We start from the raw sequence: 16,811 nt of genomic DNA on the forward strand, positions 1-16,811 counted from the left end.
ATTGAGCACATTCTGCTGATCCCAGTATTTGTTCATTTCTGGGTCTCTTTCTATTGACTGCTTCTTTTAATTGTGGTCACTTTTTCATCCTTGTAATTCTAGTGATTTTTTAATTCCTGTTGGATATATTGTAGATTTTTACATTGTTGAGTGTCTGGATTTTGTTACCTTCTTTTAAAGAGTGTTAAGCTTTGTGCTGGCTGGTAGCTTGATCCTTTCAAGGCTCTCCTATGCTTTGTTAGGGGACGTCTAGAGTAGTTTTTATTCTAGTAGAACTTGACACTGCTTCCAAGGCACAGCTGTTTAGAGGTTTCTACCGAATACCTCTCCTGAACAACAAGGACATTTTTCCACTCAAGCTGGTTAGAGCTTCAAAGTCCCTTACCCTGTGTGAGCTCTGGGAATTGCCTAGCCTGCAGCTTTTCAGCCGTTCTTTGCTCAGCCTGCACGTAAATGACTTGGTATTCAGGAAAAGACTCGAAGGGGCCCCATGCAGGTATCTAGTGCTCTGTTTCTGCATGGGTGCCTCCTCTCTTTGTCGCTGACCTGTGGCTTCTCATCAGCTCATCTTTTCTGTACTCTTTTATCTTTGTCTCCTTAACACGGTGATACTGTCCTGATCTCCCCCTCCCTGCTCAGTACTCAGATACTCAGTACATGCACCTTCAAGTACTCCTCTCACTGGTTTATTTTTTCTTAGGAATCATATTTTTGCATTGCTGGCTGTTCAGTGTCTGAAAACAGTTGTTTTACATATTTTGACTCATTATTTACAAAGTCCTTGAAATTCAAGATGGCAGAGGAGAAAGTCCACTAATTACATCATAGTTAAATTAAAATTTTCAGCCAGATTTTCCAACAGAGAATGAAATATGTTTCCCAAATGTATCTTTTGGGTCTTTTACATTGAGTGTTATTTACTTATTTTCTGTTTATGCAAGTAATATTTTCAAAGTTGCAAGAGTGTGGAATATAATAGTAGAAATAGTACCTTGAATGGGTAACAGCTTCCTGCCAAAAAAATCAGAACAATAAAAATTAACTTTCTTACCAGTTTTCAGTGTGGAAGGGCTGGGTATTATTATCTCTGATAATTTCTCTTGTGAGAATCACCTTCTTAATTGGGTTTTATTCTTTCATTTTTATATAAACGTAATTTGCCTGTGTGTTTCTTTCGGTAATCTCTGATATGCTGTTTTCCTTCTTTTTATTTCTTGTCTGTCTCATTTCTCTGTGTCAACCAGTGATATTTCTTTCTTGCTTCAAACCTAGTTTATTCAAGACAAATTCCTGCAGAGGGAGTTGGTCACTTATATATTGGACAGTGTTTGCCGATAAACGATTCAGTTACTAAGTGCACCTAGCAAAATATAGTTTTGAAAAGTGCATATTAGATTAACACTTTACTTTTCTTAATCAGAAGTAATATTTGGCTTTATTAACTTTCAATTCAGAATAAGTGCAACACAAGCAATAATAATACTAACAAAGATAATTATTACTACTAAATATAATCAGCAACACTTTGAAATAAATACTATTATCATCCCCACTTTAGAGATGGGAAGAATGCGGCAAAGAGGGTTTGTGACCTGCTGATTGTTCTCTAGCTGAAAGTGATAGAACCAGGAATTGAATCCAAGTCTTCTGGCTCCTGGTTAGGCTCTTAAGCATTTTGCTGTCCCACCAGAACTGTATCTTATACTGCTTCTTTGTAGTGACACAAACACTACATCTCCTTACACTGATTTCAGATAGTTTCCAAATCCTAAGTAGTTGTCTGAGTTTATTGTCATACCCTCCCATATCTCCTCTCTCCTTGTTTATCGTCTTTAGTTAAACAAAACTAATCTCCGAGGTACTAAAATTCAATGATTCCTGCCTAGACTATTAGAATCTTAATCATTTGACATTGGTCCTAGCACCTAGAATTTGTCTAATACAAAGTAATTTCTCAGTAACTGTTTTGTGAATTTAATTATATCTACTGATACTTAGAAAACCCCTGGAAGAGGAACGAAGGTGAGCCTCTCAGCCTCAGAATATAGATATTGACATACTTAACCAACTCCAGTAGCTTTTCCACCTAAGTTACAGTGCCCATGCTGCTCCACTCTTGTATCCCTGTGAACTAAAATGGAGATATTTATGTAAGTAGGTCTCACGGGAAGCATCTCTAACTTACTCATTTTCATACTTTCTTTGTTAACTACACTCAAGTTGTCCCTCTATTCTAAGAGGAGACTGAAGGACAGTCATTCCAGAAGCAGACTCTCTAGTACCTCCTGCAGTCTTTCTCCCATCAGGCCATCCTGTCTCTGAATGTGATCTACTTTCTGAGATACAAATAAGATTATGTTTATTTCTAGAATGATAAGTTTCATACTGAAAAGGCCATTCTTGTCTACAGCCCACAGCCCACTTCAGTCTCAGTCAGTCCTTTGACTGAAGGGCTACAAACAACAAATTAAAAATGGACGAGGAGGTCCTGGCCGGGTGGTCCCTGCCCACTTTCACCACAAGTAGTCTGATGGCGTCGTGTTGACGTGGACACTTTTTCCTTCTGCTGCAAAGCCGTTGAGATATAAGTTGGGACTTGAGCTGAGAAGTGCCCAGGAATAGGAAACAGTAGAAGTCATATAAGGCTAGTATTTACCTGAGGGAGGGGTCAGAGACAACTTTCCATGAGTACTGCTGAAGGGTTACAGGAGAGATACCTGTAAAGACCAAACAAACAAACAAATAAGAAATCAACTTAAAAACGTAAGCAAGATCTAACCTTTTGTTGAGTGTCTCCATTTCACACTAGTGGTGCCTTTTGTAAGCAGTATGAGATTTTTATCTTTAAAAATCAAGTAATTAAAGTTTATTCTAAAGATATGAAATCCTTTGAACAGCTCTAGAAGTTTTTAGTTGGTTAATAATGCAAAATATTAAAGATATAAAACTCATAACTATTTGAAAGTGCAATACACAAAATAAACCTAAATCTTATGGACTGCATTCTCATTAAATCTTTGCCCCCAAAGTATGTTCTTAGAAGTATCTTTATGTTTAAATAAATTATTCTTATGCAGATTTCTTTTGGAAATCAACAATCTTTTCTTGAAATTTGACGTGCCAGTATGATCCTTGAATTTTTTTAAAACCATTTTCTTCAGAATATTACAGTGATGATTTTGAAGATGAGGAGGATCTTGATGCACCGTTGGCTCCTAAAGAAGAGACAAATTCCAAAGAAAATTCCAAATCAGAAAAAATAAATGTGCCCAAACAGGTATGTGTCAATTACACGTTTGACAGTCTAGAAGCTGCTTTCATCACCTTAGCTGACTGTTGTTGTATGAAGAGCTGTACAGCAGAGTTCTTTATAGTCTTGCTCATTGCTGTAAAGTTACAGGTCTCCTAACTCTCAATTAGATGTGTTCTTAACTCAGGATGTCAATGTAAGTCTGAATGAAATAACATGGCAGTTGGTGATTTTCTAAAGGATTTCTTTTGGCAAGTTTCCTTAAGCTTTAGAAATTGAAAACTTTATGAAGATCTCAAATCTAATTTTTGAGCAGGTATATTAAATTATACTTTTCCTTGGTAGGTCTTAGTCTCATGAAATGCAGTACATACCCTCCTCGGTATTTGTGCTAATAGTGACATTACTCCCTAAAATTTACTTAGCTAAGATTGTGACCTCAGTTATTCTGTTCACACTCATTGTCACTGTACCCTAGTTCTCTCATTTCTCAGTTCCTGCCAAGAACTGGCCACCAAGATTGGCTAAGGGTGCTGCTCCATATTCCCTGCCAGACAGAACTTACCCTTGAAGCTGTCTAAAAGTAGCCAGTAGGACAGATCCTTACTATCTGTTGTGTTGGTCTTGACTGTGTGTTAGGACTGGATGTTTTGAACATGTATGAAAACATAGACCCTCTAAATAAAAGCAAGGATCACTTTCTGGGTATTAAGACATGCTCTGGTTTTTTTAATTTGCCTAAAGCTTTGTCCTTGGGTGTCTTTATGTCACTCAGTTTGGGGGAGAAAAGAAGATGACCTTGGAAGTACATGAAGATTAATGTGATCTGATGATTATTCTTGGAAATTTAATGGGATTCATACTAGGAATATGGCAATTACAGTGTTTTGTATTATGATCATTTCTATTAGAAAAATGAAAGGTTACGCAGAAGGCACACAATAGTTTCGTATATTAAGAAAATCTAGCCTGTGTAAAAATGTGTCAGCCTAAATGTGGAAGCCTAGTAGAGAGCCATCTGGGTAAAGGTCAAAATAGGAAGGAATTAGAGCTGTGCTGTTATGGGTTGCTCCTACACACGGCCTATCCAAGTGGAGGATATAGGTGACACCAATGAGAAAACTTGCTCTAAAGGAACCTCTAATTTTGACAAATTTCAGCTATTGCTGTTTGATGACCTGCCTTTTTGAAGATTTTTGTGTCAAAATGTAGGTGAAACAATGAGTACCTGTTCTATTTGATCATTAATTTTGAACAATAGGATAAAGTGATCGGTGATGTTATAATAGCAGGAATCTTACGTAATTAGACATCTTATCTTGGAGTTCAAAAAATGGGAGAATTTCTGAGTGAGGCAGATGAACAGATGGGATCTAGATACTTTAATCAAGGCTCCTAAAGACTTGAATTATTTCCTGGTAATTGCCTAGATTCTGGAGAGGCTTTTAGAAGTTCTCTCACAGCTACATTCTCTAGTCTTACAGTATTGTTAGTGAATGAGAGCGATGAGAGAAACCTAGAAAGCACATTTCTTGATCTTTTCATAATGGAGTAAAGCACTGGCTCTCAAATTTTGTTACTGTTTGCATTGTGATTATTTTATATAACTTTGATTTCAAATCATAAATCATTTTCTTTTTTTAACTTAGGAAGAAGAGAAAACTGGCATGCTGGCCAATGGTAAATATTATGTTCATGGATTTTAGTTGACAAAAACTGATCTGTTTAGAATTACATATAAGTAATTCTGAATAAATTACTATCTTTGTTTTTAAATATCTTTAATGACACAAGTTTGTAAGTTTTCTCAATAATATGTTCTTTACACCTACCTTAAATCCTTCCTGTTGTATTTGAGAATATTTCTTTTTTTAAAAGCCCAGGACCAGATGCCTTTATGGGTAAATTCTACCAAACTTTCAAAGATGAGTTGATATCAGTCCTTGTTAAACTCTCGAAAAATAGAAGAGGGAATTCTTCCAAATTCATTCTATAAGGCCAGCATCACCCTGATACAAAAACCAGACAAGACAAATACACCTCAAGAAAGCAATTCCACTTGCAGTAGCATCAAAAAGAATAAAATACTTAGGAGTACATTTCATGAAGGAGATAAATTTACATAAAAGTATAAAACATTGATGAAAGAAATTGAAGAACATGCAAATTAATGGAACGATAATCTGTCCTCGTGGATTAGAAGAAATAATACTGTTAAAATGTCCATGCTTTCCAAAGTGATCTACAGATTCAATATAGTCCCTCTCAAATTCCAGTGACATTTTGCACAGAAATAGAAAAAACAGTCCTAAAATTTATATGAAACTTCAGAAGACCCCAGCTAGCCAAAGCAAGCTTAAGAACGAACAAAGCATGGAGGCTTCACATTCCCTAATTTCAGAATATATTACAAAGCTATAGTAACCAAAGCAGTATGGTACTAGCATAAAAACAGACATATAAAACCATTGAAACAGAATAGCCCGGAAATAAAGCCGTGTATCGATGGACATCTGATCTTTAACAGGGGTGCCAAGAATTTACAGTGAGGGAAGATGGTCTCTTCAACACTTTGTGTTCATAAAACTAGGCATCCACATACAGAGACTGAAATTGGACCCTTACCTCACACCACATACAAAAATCTACTCAGAATGGATCGAAGACTTAAATATAAGACTGGAAACTGCAAAACCACTAGAAGAAAACAAAGGAAATAAGCTTCTTGACATTGCACTGGGCATTAATTTTTTGGATATGACCTCAAAAGCACAGGCAACAGAAGGAAAAACAGACAAATGGGACTGCATGGAACTAAAAAAAATTTACTGCATAACAAAGAAAACAGCAGAGTGAAAAGGCAGCCTATAAAATGGAAGAGAATATTTGTAAACCATTTATCTGGTAAAGGGTTAATATCCAAAATATACAGGGAACTCTTTCAATTCAGTAGCCAAAACAAACAAACAAAAAAGCAAAAGTGGGCAAAGGACCTGAATACACATTTCTTAAAAGAAGACATACAAGTGGGCAAACTGGTATGTAAAGAGACAACCTCAGTAGTCATCAGTGAAATGCAAATCAAAACCACAATGAGCCGCGCACCTGTTAGAATGGCTTATGAGGGAGGAAAGAAGTTTTGGTGAGAACGTGCAGAAGAGGGAACTCTTGTACACTGTTGGTAGGGATGTAAATTGGTGCAGCCCCTATGGGAAACAGTGTGGAGGCTCCTGAAAAAAATTTTAAAATGGAGCTACCTTATTCAGAATCCCACTTCTGGATATATATCTTGAAGAGATATCTTGTACTCCATATTTATTGCAGCGTTGCACAATAGCCGAGATACAGATATAACCTAAATGTCCACCAGTGGATGAATGGATAAATAAAATGTAGTATATTTAATATTATGCATGTATACATATGTACAGTGTAATATTTAGCTTTTAAAAAAAGAGGGAAATGCTTCCATTTGTGACAACATGGATGAATGTGGAGGACATAATATTAAGTGAGATAAGGCAGACAAAGAAGGACAAATGCTACATGATCTCACCTATCTATGGAATCTAAAAATGTCAAACTTCTAGAAACAGAGTAGAATGATAGTTACCAGGGGCTGATATTAGGGGATATGAGAAGATGTTGGTTAAGAGGTACAAAGTTTCAGTTACGGGAGATAAATAAGTTATGGAGATCCGGTGTACAACGATGTGACTGTAGTTAATGTAGGCTTGAAACTTGCTAAGAGGGGAGATCATAAGTGTTCTCATCACATATACAAAAAAGGGTAATTATATAAGGTAATGGGTATGTTAAATTAGCTTCGTTGTGATGACTGTTTCACAGTGCATACATTTATCAAATTAACAAGTTATGCATCTTAAATACATAGTTTTTAATTGGCAGTCATACCTCAATAAAGTTAGGGGTCAGGGAAAGAATGTTTCTTCTTTTCTAATTCTCTCAGGCCTTTTGCCTTTCGCATAAATGTACATTAGACCTGTATGTAAGCATAGATTTATGTAGATGTTAAGCCTACTCTTTTGTATGTAAAAAGAAAATCATGCTTGTTTTAGATATATGGTTATATATTCTTTATATGTAAATATTTGTCTTTATTTTTATAACAGATTGCATATGGTTTGAGTATTTTACTAATAGAATGGAGCCATACAAACTTGTCTATATTCCTAATATTTTTTCTTCTGTGTTATTCCAGTAGTGCTGCTTGACTCATTAGACTCTGTTGCAGAGGTCAACCTTGATGAGCAGGATAAAGCAACGACTAAGCCAAAGGCCTTGCCAGATGTGACTGATAATGAAATGACAGGAACAGGTAAAAGTGAAAAACTAGTTATTCTCTAAATATGTCAGAGTCTATGACTAATTGACTTCATTTCTAGGGAAATATATGTAATATTTAAAAATAGATATAATAACTATATCAACAATAAAATCTTACATTTCACATTTTCTGCCTCAATGCTAGTAGGCTGAGTAAAGTGTGTTTTAAAATAAATACTTTTTTAAAAAAATGAGTGAATGCTGTTGGTACAAAGTATAGCACTGTAGATGAATATTAACTAATTTTCTGTGCCCCCGAGAATATTCAGTTACATTTGCCATGTGTAAGACAATTGAGACTTCAGTTTTGGGCTTTTCCATAGTTACCTCTGTACAGGAAAAAAGCTAGCTCACATCCCAAAATTCTGCAATGTCTAGGACCATCTAGATTCCGCTAAAGGTTGTAAAGGTCTTTAAGACAATGCCTTTTCAAACTTCTTTAAAGCAGTGGAATCTTTATCTCCAAATGGAATCTTAGGTAGTACGCTCTATATAGATAAAAATGGTATTTTATCAGTATAAATATAAATGTTTACATTTGTGACATTTACTTAAAAAGTTAGTGATAACAGTAATAGCCTATTGAAATTTTTAAAATTAGAAGTTATAGATATTTGTTATATTCTTATATCATCAGGCTTCCAATATATTTGTATATTTTGTTTTTGTTGTATAATGCGAAAATATTCTTGGTTAATCACATAAATAGGTGCAGATGGGAACTTTTCAACTTGCTTTGCAAATCTCAGTTCACTAGTTTGGTCAACTAAACTAACCCAGACATTTTTCAAATGTTTACATTTGTGACATTAAAAAAAGAGCAATAGAAATAATAAATTACTAGCCAACTCTGAATGTTTGCTTGCATTTTATTTTTGCTTTATTTTTTATTTCTTTTTACTTTTTTATTGAGCTGTCATATACTTGTAGAAGAATTCATGTATCATCGTTGTGCAGATGATGAATTTTCAATTACTGAACACAGCCATGTAACTAGCAACCAGATCAAAAAAACAAAACATGATCAAAACCACAAAGTCCACTCATACCTCTTGTTTCTAGTCACTGCCATTCCAAGAATTACCACTATCTTGTTTGATCCACTTCCATTTTAAAATGCGAATATAAAAATTTTAAAGTTACAACAGAAACTTTCCATCAAGACACGTCACTCGTTTACTTATTACCCAATTGAATATTCCACCACGATGAAAGCATGTGCTCAGTCTTCCTGCTGTTTAAGTATATGTCACATATGTGCTGTGATAGTCCACTTGCACTGTTCTCAGTAAGCAGATATGAATTCTTTTAAAAGACCAATGTAGAGCTACAGCTTTTCAAATCAGTGATGCATTATAGGAGGTTCATTTATGTACAGGGTGGCCAGAGGAACTTTATTCTATGATGTGTGTGAAAACAAAGCTGGAGGTGAAAGTTATCATGCTGGTGGTCTTCAGAAATATTATAGTTACATAAAAGGCACATTTGAGTGTACAAATTAATTTCTATTATAGTTTTTATGTTTTAAAATGAAATTTCAATCAGATATCTGTGGAACCCATGACTTTCTCTGAAAACTATTTTATAAAACTCAATATGAAAACCACTGCTATAGATTATAAGAAAAACTCAGAAATAAAAACAGTATTACTGAAATTGGTTCAAGATTTACAGATACTAACTACTATGTATAAAATGGATAAATAAATTTTTACTGTATAGCATGGGGAACTATATTCAGTATCTTGTAGTAACCTATCATGAAAGAGAATATGGAAATGAACATATGTGTATATGTATACTGAAACATGCTGTAGACCAGAAAAACTGACACAACATTGTAAATTGACTATACTTCAATTAAAAGAAAAAGTCAAAAAACTGTATTACTGAAAGATAAAGTCTGTTAAGATGGTCTGGGCATTTATATAATGCTAATTTTTTTGGCCTTATTTCTTTAATGTTCTCAGTTCTGAAATAATTTGATGAGTCAGTTACTAGAAGAGTGTAGAGTATGATCTTATTGCCTTGTGGCCTTGGATCTAAATGCCGGCCTTGCCAGTTAGCAGCTGGGTGACCTTGGACAATTAATGCCTCTAAGCCCGTTTCCTCTTCTCTAAAATGAGACCATGTGATGATCAATGAGATAATGTTATAGAGCCTCGTATATTGCTGAGATTCCACAAGCAGTACCAACTGTATGGTTATTATTTGCATCAACCCTCTATTAATAGTACAGATTATATGAAAGAACCTGAAGGCACACAGTATAAATACCTATTGGCTGTGAGGTATTAAATTTACCTCGTATTTCAAAAATACACTTGAAAAATCTTCAAGTCAGCATCTGAACTTAGTTTAAAAACTGAAAAGATCAGTGGGTGGTTTTGTTTTTTTTTTTTTTACCATGTGTCTTCCAGGATTAAGCAGGCTTGGTTTAGGTGGTATGTTGTCAAAGATTTTCTCATTTTTAATTTTATTCATGAAATTCTTTGTGCTTTATTGTCTTTAAAAAGTTGGTAACTATAAAATGAGAGCCAGATGTAGCCTTTTGCTTGTTTTCATGTGTCTCACGGGCAGGCACTAATTGTGCTGTGGCCATGAGACCGGCGCAGTCACAGGTTGTGACAGTATTCTCCACATCGGGATCCTTGCCTCTGTACAGTAGGATTTGACTTGTAATAATATACAAAATAATTACACGATGTCTTCTCTTTTTAACGTAAAAGACAGAGAAGTCAGTCCTTTACTTTTCTCTCCGTAAAATGCATGAAAAAAAGTTAGCATACATGACCCTGGAATTATTTTTAATATCAGTTGGGTTAATGACTCAAATTAGGAGAAAAGTACCCTTCCCTTGCTCTGTTGTCTGAGCAGCCCCTGGTACCTCTCTATCTTCCATTTCTTATTTCTAACTTTTAGGTCATTTGCTTTTCTGCATATTTGCTCTGCTGTTGCTTTAAGCCAGAACCTCTTCTTTCTGACACCTCATGCTTGCCAAATTAGGCTGAGTGCTCAGTACTACTGTACTGCTTACCATTGGGGTCATTTCTTTTATCTAAGCAGATACTTAAACCCTCTGGTATTTCTATAGAGGAGAAAAAATACCTGTGCCTTTTTTCCTTTCTTCATAAAAATCAGTTCTCTCCTTCAGTCAGGCTACTCTGGATCTGATCGATGATGGTTTAGGGGGAGAATTAGGCTTACCTTAGCAGGCACAGTCTTTTCCTCAAGTTCTACTGAGTATCCCTGCCACTTAACTGTTAGTGATTCTCCTCTAATGGTGTCTCCTACTTTTTTGTTTTTAGTTTATTTAAACAAATCTGTTCCTTTTTTGGGCATGCTTCAGATAGCAGTGGTGACCTGAAGCATTAGATAGACAGATGGCCCATCGTCGGGCATTCTTACACAGTCGTATGTGGTACTTGGCCGCCTCTTATGTTTAAAGTTGAAAATAGTCCCTCACAATTTCATACTATGCAATTTACAGATTATACAGAGGAATAGGAGGCTGTATATAGTATTTTATTTTTAGGCATTAATTAATTAGTCATGGGTATCGAGAGAAAAGGAGACTGCTCACCCTATTTCTCTTTTTTTCCCACCCTTCCTCTTTTATTCTTTTCTCTAACTTTGAAAATTCCACTGTTAGTAATGAAAGGTACAAAATGAGTTAAGAAAACACTCATCAAAATCGTGGATCATTATTGTCATTAGATCCTTAGAATTCTTTTTCCAGAGTTTATTTCTCAGTTGGTGGGAAGAGGAGGAGTTTAATAGGGAAAGAAGAGTGAACGGTGACATCAAATTTTCTATCTTGGATGACTGGGTGAATAGTCATGCCACGGCCAAAACAGCAGATCCTGGGAGTAGAACAGGTTTTGTTGAGGAATATAATTAATTCACTTGAGGTTGTGTTAGATGTGATTTACTGATGGAACAGTCTGAATGTCTGTTTGGAAGTTTAATATTCAGGAAAGAGATAAGGACAAAAGACATAGATTTGCAAGTCACATGCATACAGGTAATAATTAAGCTAAGGGTCTTGATGAAATTAACCAGCCCTCCCCCCAAAAAAGAGAGGTTTTAAAAAGAGGGCTAAAGATAGAGTCCTGAGATGAACAGTGTACCATAAAAGATGGAGAAGTATCCGTCAGGGTGATCGGGAGAAGAAGGTGCTGTAGGGAAGAAACAATTCCCAGGGAAAGGGGGTGTCTGATGTCTCACAGGGTGAAGAAAATTAAAACGGTGGAAGAAATTTAAAGGCTGAATTTGGCCACTAGGAAATTACTTTTTTGTTATAGCAGCATTAACAGAATATTGGAACACATACCGGATTGCAAAGTTAGAGGATTGAATTTCAGTGGAAGACGTGCAGAAGACTACGAGATGCGTGGTGGCATCGGAGACAGAGAGCAAAAAAAGAGGCAGAGGAGAGACAGAATCCTTGAAAAGTTGTGTCAGTTTGAGAAATTTCGGAGTAGTTTTATCCAGTGCAGAGACAGATTACGGATGGTAGGAAGAGACAGTAACTAGCGGAGTGAGATTCTACAACGACCATGTCAGACACACCTCCGCCTGCTGACAGGGGTTACTGAGCCCGCCGTGGTTTCATTCTGGTGGGCTGTGCCACATATTACCAAGGTTTCTATTTCACTCTGTCTTTATCACGTCATGTTGTCCCACAGCCTTGTTCACCATTCCTGGTAGATTAAGGGATGACATTAATGTTGTTTTCATGTGTTCATGTGGTCATACTAGAGATTACATTTATTTCAACAGGTGTTTCTTACGGACAGAGCAGCAGTGACATTGAAGCTCTACGTCAGGCTTATTGTCACGTAGCCCATTCTTTGGAAGATGCAGATGAACAAAGAACTGAGAGTGACGCAGGGGGAAATACCAAGAGCTCAGTGAAAGATCATCTTCAAGAAAATGAAGGGTCCTCTAAAAACATCTCTACTACAGAATCTGGTAAAAGCTTCTTTGTTTGAGACCCTCTCTGAACAGTTTCCATTATGGTGTAATTTAAATACAGTTCGCTATAGTGATTGTTTCTCAGTCTGTGAATTTAAAGGATTTGTTTAAATGGAATCTGGGAATCATCAGTTTAACTATAAAATTAGAGCTGAACATAGGATAAAATTTCAGTTCCTCCTGTAATATGTCTTCCCAAATTAAGAAATCACTTAAGTATTTTCACATTTTTTACACATTTCCATGAACATATGCTAAAGTTATTTTTTAAATGGGGAATGGTATTTGGGGATTGATTAAATACATTACTTAGTGTGTGTGTGTGTGTGTCGTGTACACCCATACACATGTATTTGATGTGTGTACATAAATGAGGGGAGGGAGAGAAAATATATAGATGTATATATTTCTAATATAAACATCAAAGAAGATTTTCTTGTACAAACAGGTGTATACTGGGAAACTGGGATTATTATATGTGCCATTTTGTTAACTATGTCAACCAGAGAAAATGTAATCTTGTTGGTATTTGATATTAAATTAAGCAATTTACATAACTTTTTTGGTTGATGTTTTAACTTTTGTCCCCTCTTAGACCTGCCCACTGTAGAGGAGCTGATGAAACCTATCAGAATAGATGCCTTTGAGGTCGGTGATTTTGATTTACAACCTGTCAGGTATGAGTTTTTTGGAATGGATTGTGCAGGGTGTTTATTTCTTTATTGTTTTGTCACTGGAAGCTTGTGGCATCATTTGTTCTATGTAGCCCTCCCTAGTGAATGATTAATGGTAGCTAGTATGAGTCTACCTGTGAGATACTCCTCTCTTCTTTTAATATTAGTTTCTATCAACTTGTTTATCAAAATTCTTCTAGTGCTAAATTTTTTTTTAAAAAATGGATGCTACCAAAATGTTAATACCATTAGGCAGGTAATCTTAAAGCTTTTCACTGGAAAATAAAATCCCTTCAGCTTTAAATAGCTCAGGGACAGTCAATTCTAATAGTGAGAGGGAACATGAATTTTATTCTGTATACAAGTCATCCATTTGCTTCTTTTTTAAACCAGTTAGTTTTGCAATTAGTCACAGACCATCTGTGATCTCCCAGAGTGAGTTCTTTGATCACAAGAGTAACGGGCTTTGTGAAAACGTTCCAGCTCCAGTACCTTTTAATGGAAGCTTGTGGGACCTTGCTGTCATTCACCAGCACAGAGTAGCATGTCACAGTAACCTTGTCGTAAGACAAGTGTCACATCCATTATCTCATGAGATGTGCACAATAAGTAGGTCAGGCATCTTTATCCCCATCATTCAAGTGATGAAACTGAGGTCAACCAACTTAGTGGGGCTCTCACAAGAAATAGATGATGATAGCTAGCATTTTTACCACATGCTTACTGTGGGCTTGATATTGTACAGGGTTCTTTACGTACTAAATTTCATTTAATCTTACAGCAGCCCCATGAGGTATATTCCATTATCACCTGCATTTCATAGGTAAGAAACTCAGGCTTAAAGAGGTTAAATAAATTGTTCAAGACCACATGGCCATAACCCAGCAATGCACTTGGATTGTCAGGTCTTTGATCTCCATAAAATATTTCTGTGAAAAGCCTGTCATCCAGTCTTGTATTCATTTGTTCATTTGTGTTTTCAACGGACAAGTTTTTGAACCCCATCCTCATCATGAAATCCATTTGCAGTGATTTCTTGGCTTTGTTTGTATTATCTGTGCTAGTTGAGAGAAAATGATGCACTGTAACTTACCCTAAACCCCATCTACATGAACGCTAAGCCTAGTATTGTCCACTGACCTGCAGTGCTAGTTAGTGTTTTTACAAGGCTGTCTGATATCATTGCTGTTAGGGGGTAAGCTTGTGTCACCAAAGGGATTTTTTTTTTACACGTCTCATGTCTTTGTTGGCATAGCTGACACCATTTTAGTAATGTCAGTTCTAAATAGAGATGTTTACATTTTTGTTTAAAAGCTGAAAACAAGTATACTTACATTAAAGGCATAACAATAGTTACAGGAATGTCAGTAGTAGAAACTTGAGTACACATATCCCAAAACTCTTAAACTATAAGATAAGTAATCCTAGCTGCTGTAACACATAATCCTTGAAATTTTAGTAATTTAACATCATCAACAGTTTATTTCTTGCTCACATCATACTTCCACGTGTCTCAGTGAAGTTGGGGTGGGACTCTGCTCCACATAGTCATTAGGGACCTAGGCGTCTTTCTGTCATCAACACATGGTTTTAAGGTCCTCCTGGCCTCATCAGTCGATAAGGAAAAGAAAAGGAGGGTTAGCATACTTCCTTTTAACTGCCTAAACACAGGAGTGTTACCTCACTTTGGCCCACATTTTGTTGTTAAGAACCATCACATCTAGCTGACAAGGTCCAAGAGGGCTAGGAAGTATGGTTTGTTCGTGTGCCCAGAAGGAAAAGTAAATGCTTCTGGTAGACATCTAGCCAGTCTCTACCAGAATCTCCCCTTCTAACAACCAAATATCCATTCCACTCTTCCTCAGACAAAGACCTACTCGGCCCCTCCCCAAAGCAAACAGCCCAGAGTCCCATTCAGAACTGGATCCATCTGGAAGGCCAGGCTTTCCAGGTGAAGCACAGTTCTCTTTGCCAGGTTTGAATGTAGCTCCTCATTGTCTACTAATCAATGAATTAAAAGACAAGTTACTTCCTCACCCCACCTAATATATGGTGTGAAACTGTGAGGACACTCCTATCCAGAAAGGGAAAGAGTGAGGAAGCTACAGCAATCAGTAGTGCAGCTTGGAGATCCACTGAAAGGCCTTACAAAGACCCCCTACCTTCAGATTGGGCAGTTGGGCTTATTTAGGCCATTATTCTGCTCTTAAGGAGGAACTGCTTTATAAATACATTGTTCCTTGGAGCTCCTGGTTCCAGTAGTCTTCTGTTTCTTTACCACTGGCTTCAGCTGAAGTGGGCGCTGCAGGGGGTGGGCATGCCCATCTTCAAGGATGCACTCTTTTCTCCATGCACTTTCTGCCTGCAGGTTTTAAGTCTGCCAGCAAGTCTCTAGCCTTTTTTTTTTTCCCTTAAAGTAGAGTTGTGGTTTCTTTGTCATCTTTGTCTTTACAGTTCCTTCAAAAAGTTTATTAGGCTTTGATCTATTTCCAGTCAGTTCCAGTCAGTTCTGTGTGCCAGAAATTACATTTAAAGAACATTAGTTTTTGTTGGTTTCTCAGTTTAATTGCAACTTTCTGGTTATTATGAGGAACAATAATCTTAAGTTTGAAGATGACACTTCTAATGTAATATTTTCCAAGGAACTGAGTCACTCTTTTCAACCAAGAATTCTCATGAAATCTTGCTTTTTCTCAATTTCTCAATGCTGAATCGTACTGTTTAAGTCCAGACACAGAGTGAACCTGAGAGGTCCTGAGTTTCTAGACTCTGTTCCCTTTGTTTCCTTCTTTAAAAACCAGCCTGTTCTGGCTTGCTCTCATCTTTTTCCCATAGTGTCTTGTCGAAAGTAGCCAGTAGTAGCTAGCATTTACAGACTTCCTGTCCTCTCCTGCCGTTTACAGGCTCTGCTGAGGACCCCAGACTTGGGAGCCAGTGGTCTGCCTTATAAACTACTGTAGGTGACAGTTTAGCAGATGTTTTGTCACTTTACATAGAACGTGAGTTTGCCACCTCTCCAGCCTCTAATATCAGTTTCCTTGCCACCCAGAACCCAACCACTAAGCCCATGACGCATATTTTAGGTTCTGTTTGCTGTAGCACTCACATTCTAAAGGCAGGAACTAGTGACGGTCCGTCTAGATTCAAGGTGGTGAGGAATGTGGTTTAGCTGGTGCACAGCAAGCATGGGAAACAGTGTTAATGAGCAGCTAGCCAGGTTCTGCTGCTATAAAGAAAGAGCTATTGTATTTTCTGATGATTCCAGCTACTTCTAACAGTTATTTCTAGCAATTATTGAGAAACCAGTCTATCTTACATGAAAATGGTAGCCTCTTAAACTTTCCTTTAATCTTATTTTATAAGTCATAAAATTAAATGACCTAATTGACTGTGGTTAAGTAATTTGAAAATGACAATATCCATATTTTTGGAGCTCCCATAATATGCTGATATTCACCCATAGTTATAACATTTCCTTAAGGGATATTTCTCATCTTTTAAAATTTAATGATCTAAAGTGTTACAGTGCATTTAAGTGTTTTAAACTACAGAAATAATTTCAT

The 16,811-nt window shown here is 36.5% G+C and overlaps 1 protein-coding gene across 3 annotated transcripts in view; it reads left to right on the forward strand.

The window, feature by feature from the left end:
* CEP162 (centrosomal protein 162) overlaps positions 1-16,811 on the forward strand; it is a 74,934-nt gene that overhangs the window by 14,915 nt on the left and 43,208 nt on the right. For all 3 annotated transcript variants that reach the window (XM_045508612.2, XM_010972869.3, XM_045508614.2), the window contains 5 exons: positions 3,162-3,277; positions 4,900-4,930; positions 7,473-7,589; positions 12,380-12,571; positions 13,170-13,251. In XM_045508612.2, coding sequence (XP_045364568.1) covers positions 3,162-3,277; positions 4,900-4,930; positions 7,473-7,589; positions 12,380-12,571; positions 13,170-13,251 — 538 coding nt within the window. The remainder of the gene's footprint in view (positions 1-3,161; positions 3,278-4,899; positions 4,931-7,472; positions 7,590-12,379; positions 12,572-13,169; positions 13,252-16,811) is intronic.

The sequence above is a fragment of the Camelus bactrianus genome, chromosome 8 (assembly GCF_048773025.1).
Source record: "Camelus bactrianus isolate YW-2024 breed Bactrian camel chromosome 8, ASM4877302v1, whole genome shotgun sequence".
NCBI classification, from domain to species: domain Eukaryota; kingdom Metazoa; phylum Chordata; class Mammalia; order Artiodactyla; family Camelidae; genus Camelus; species Camelus bactrianus.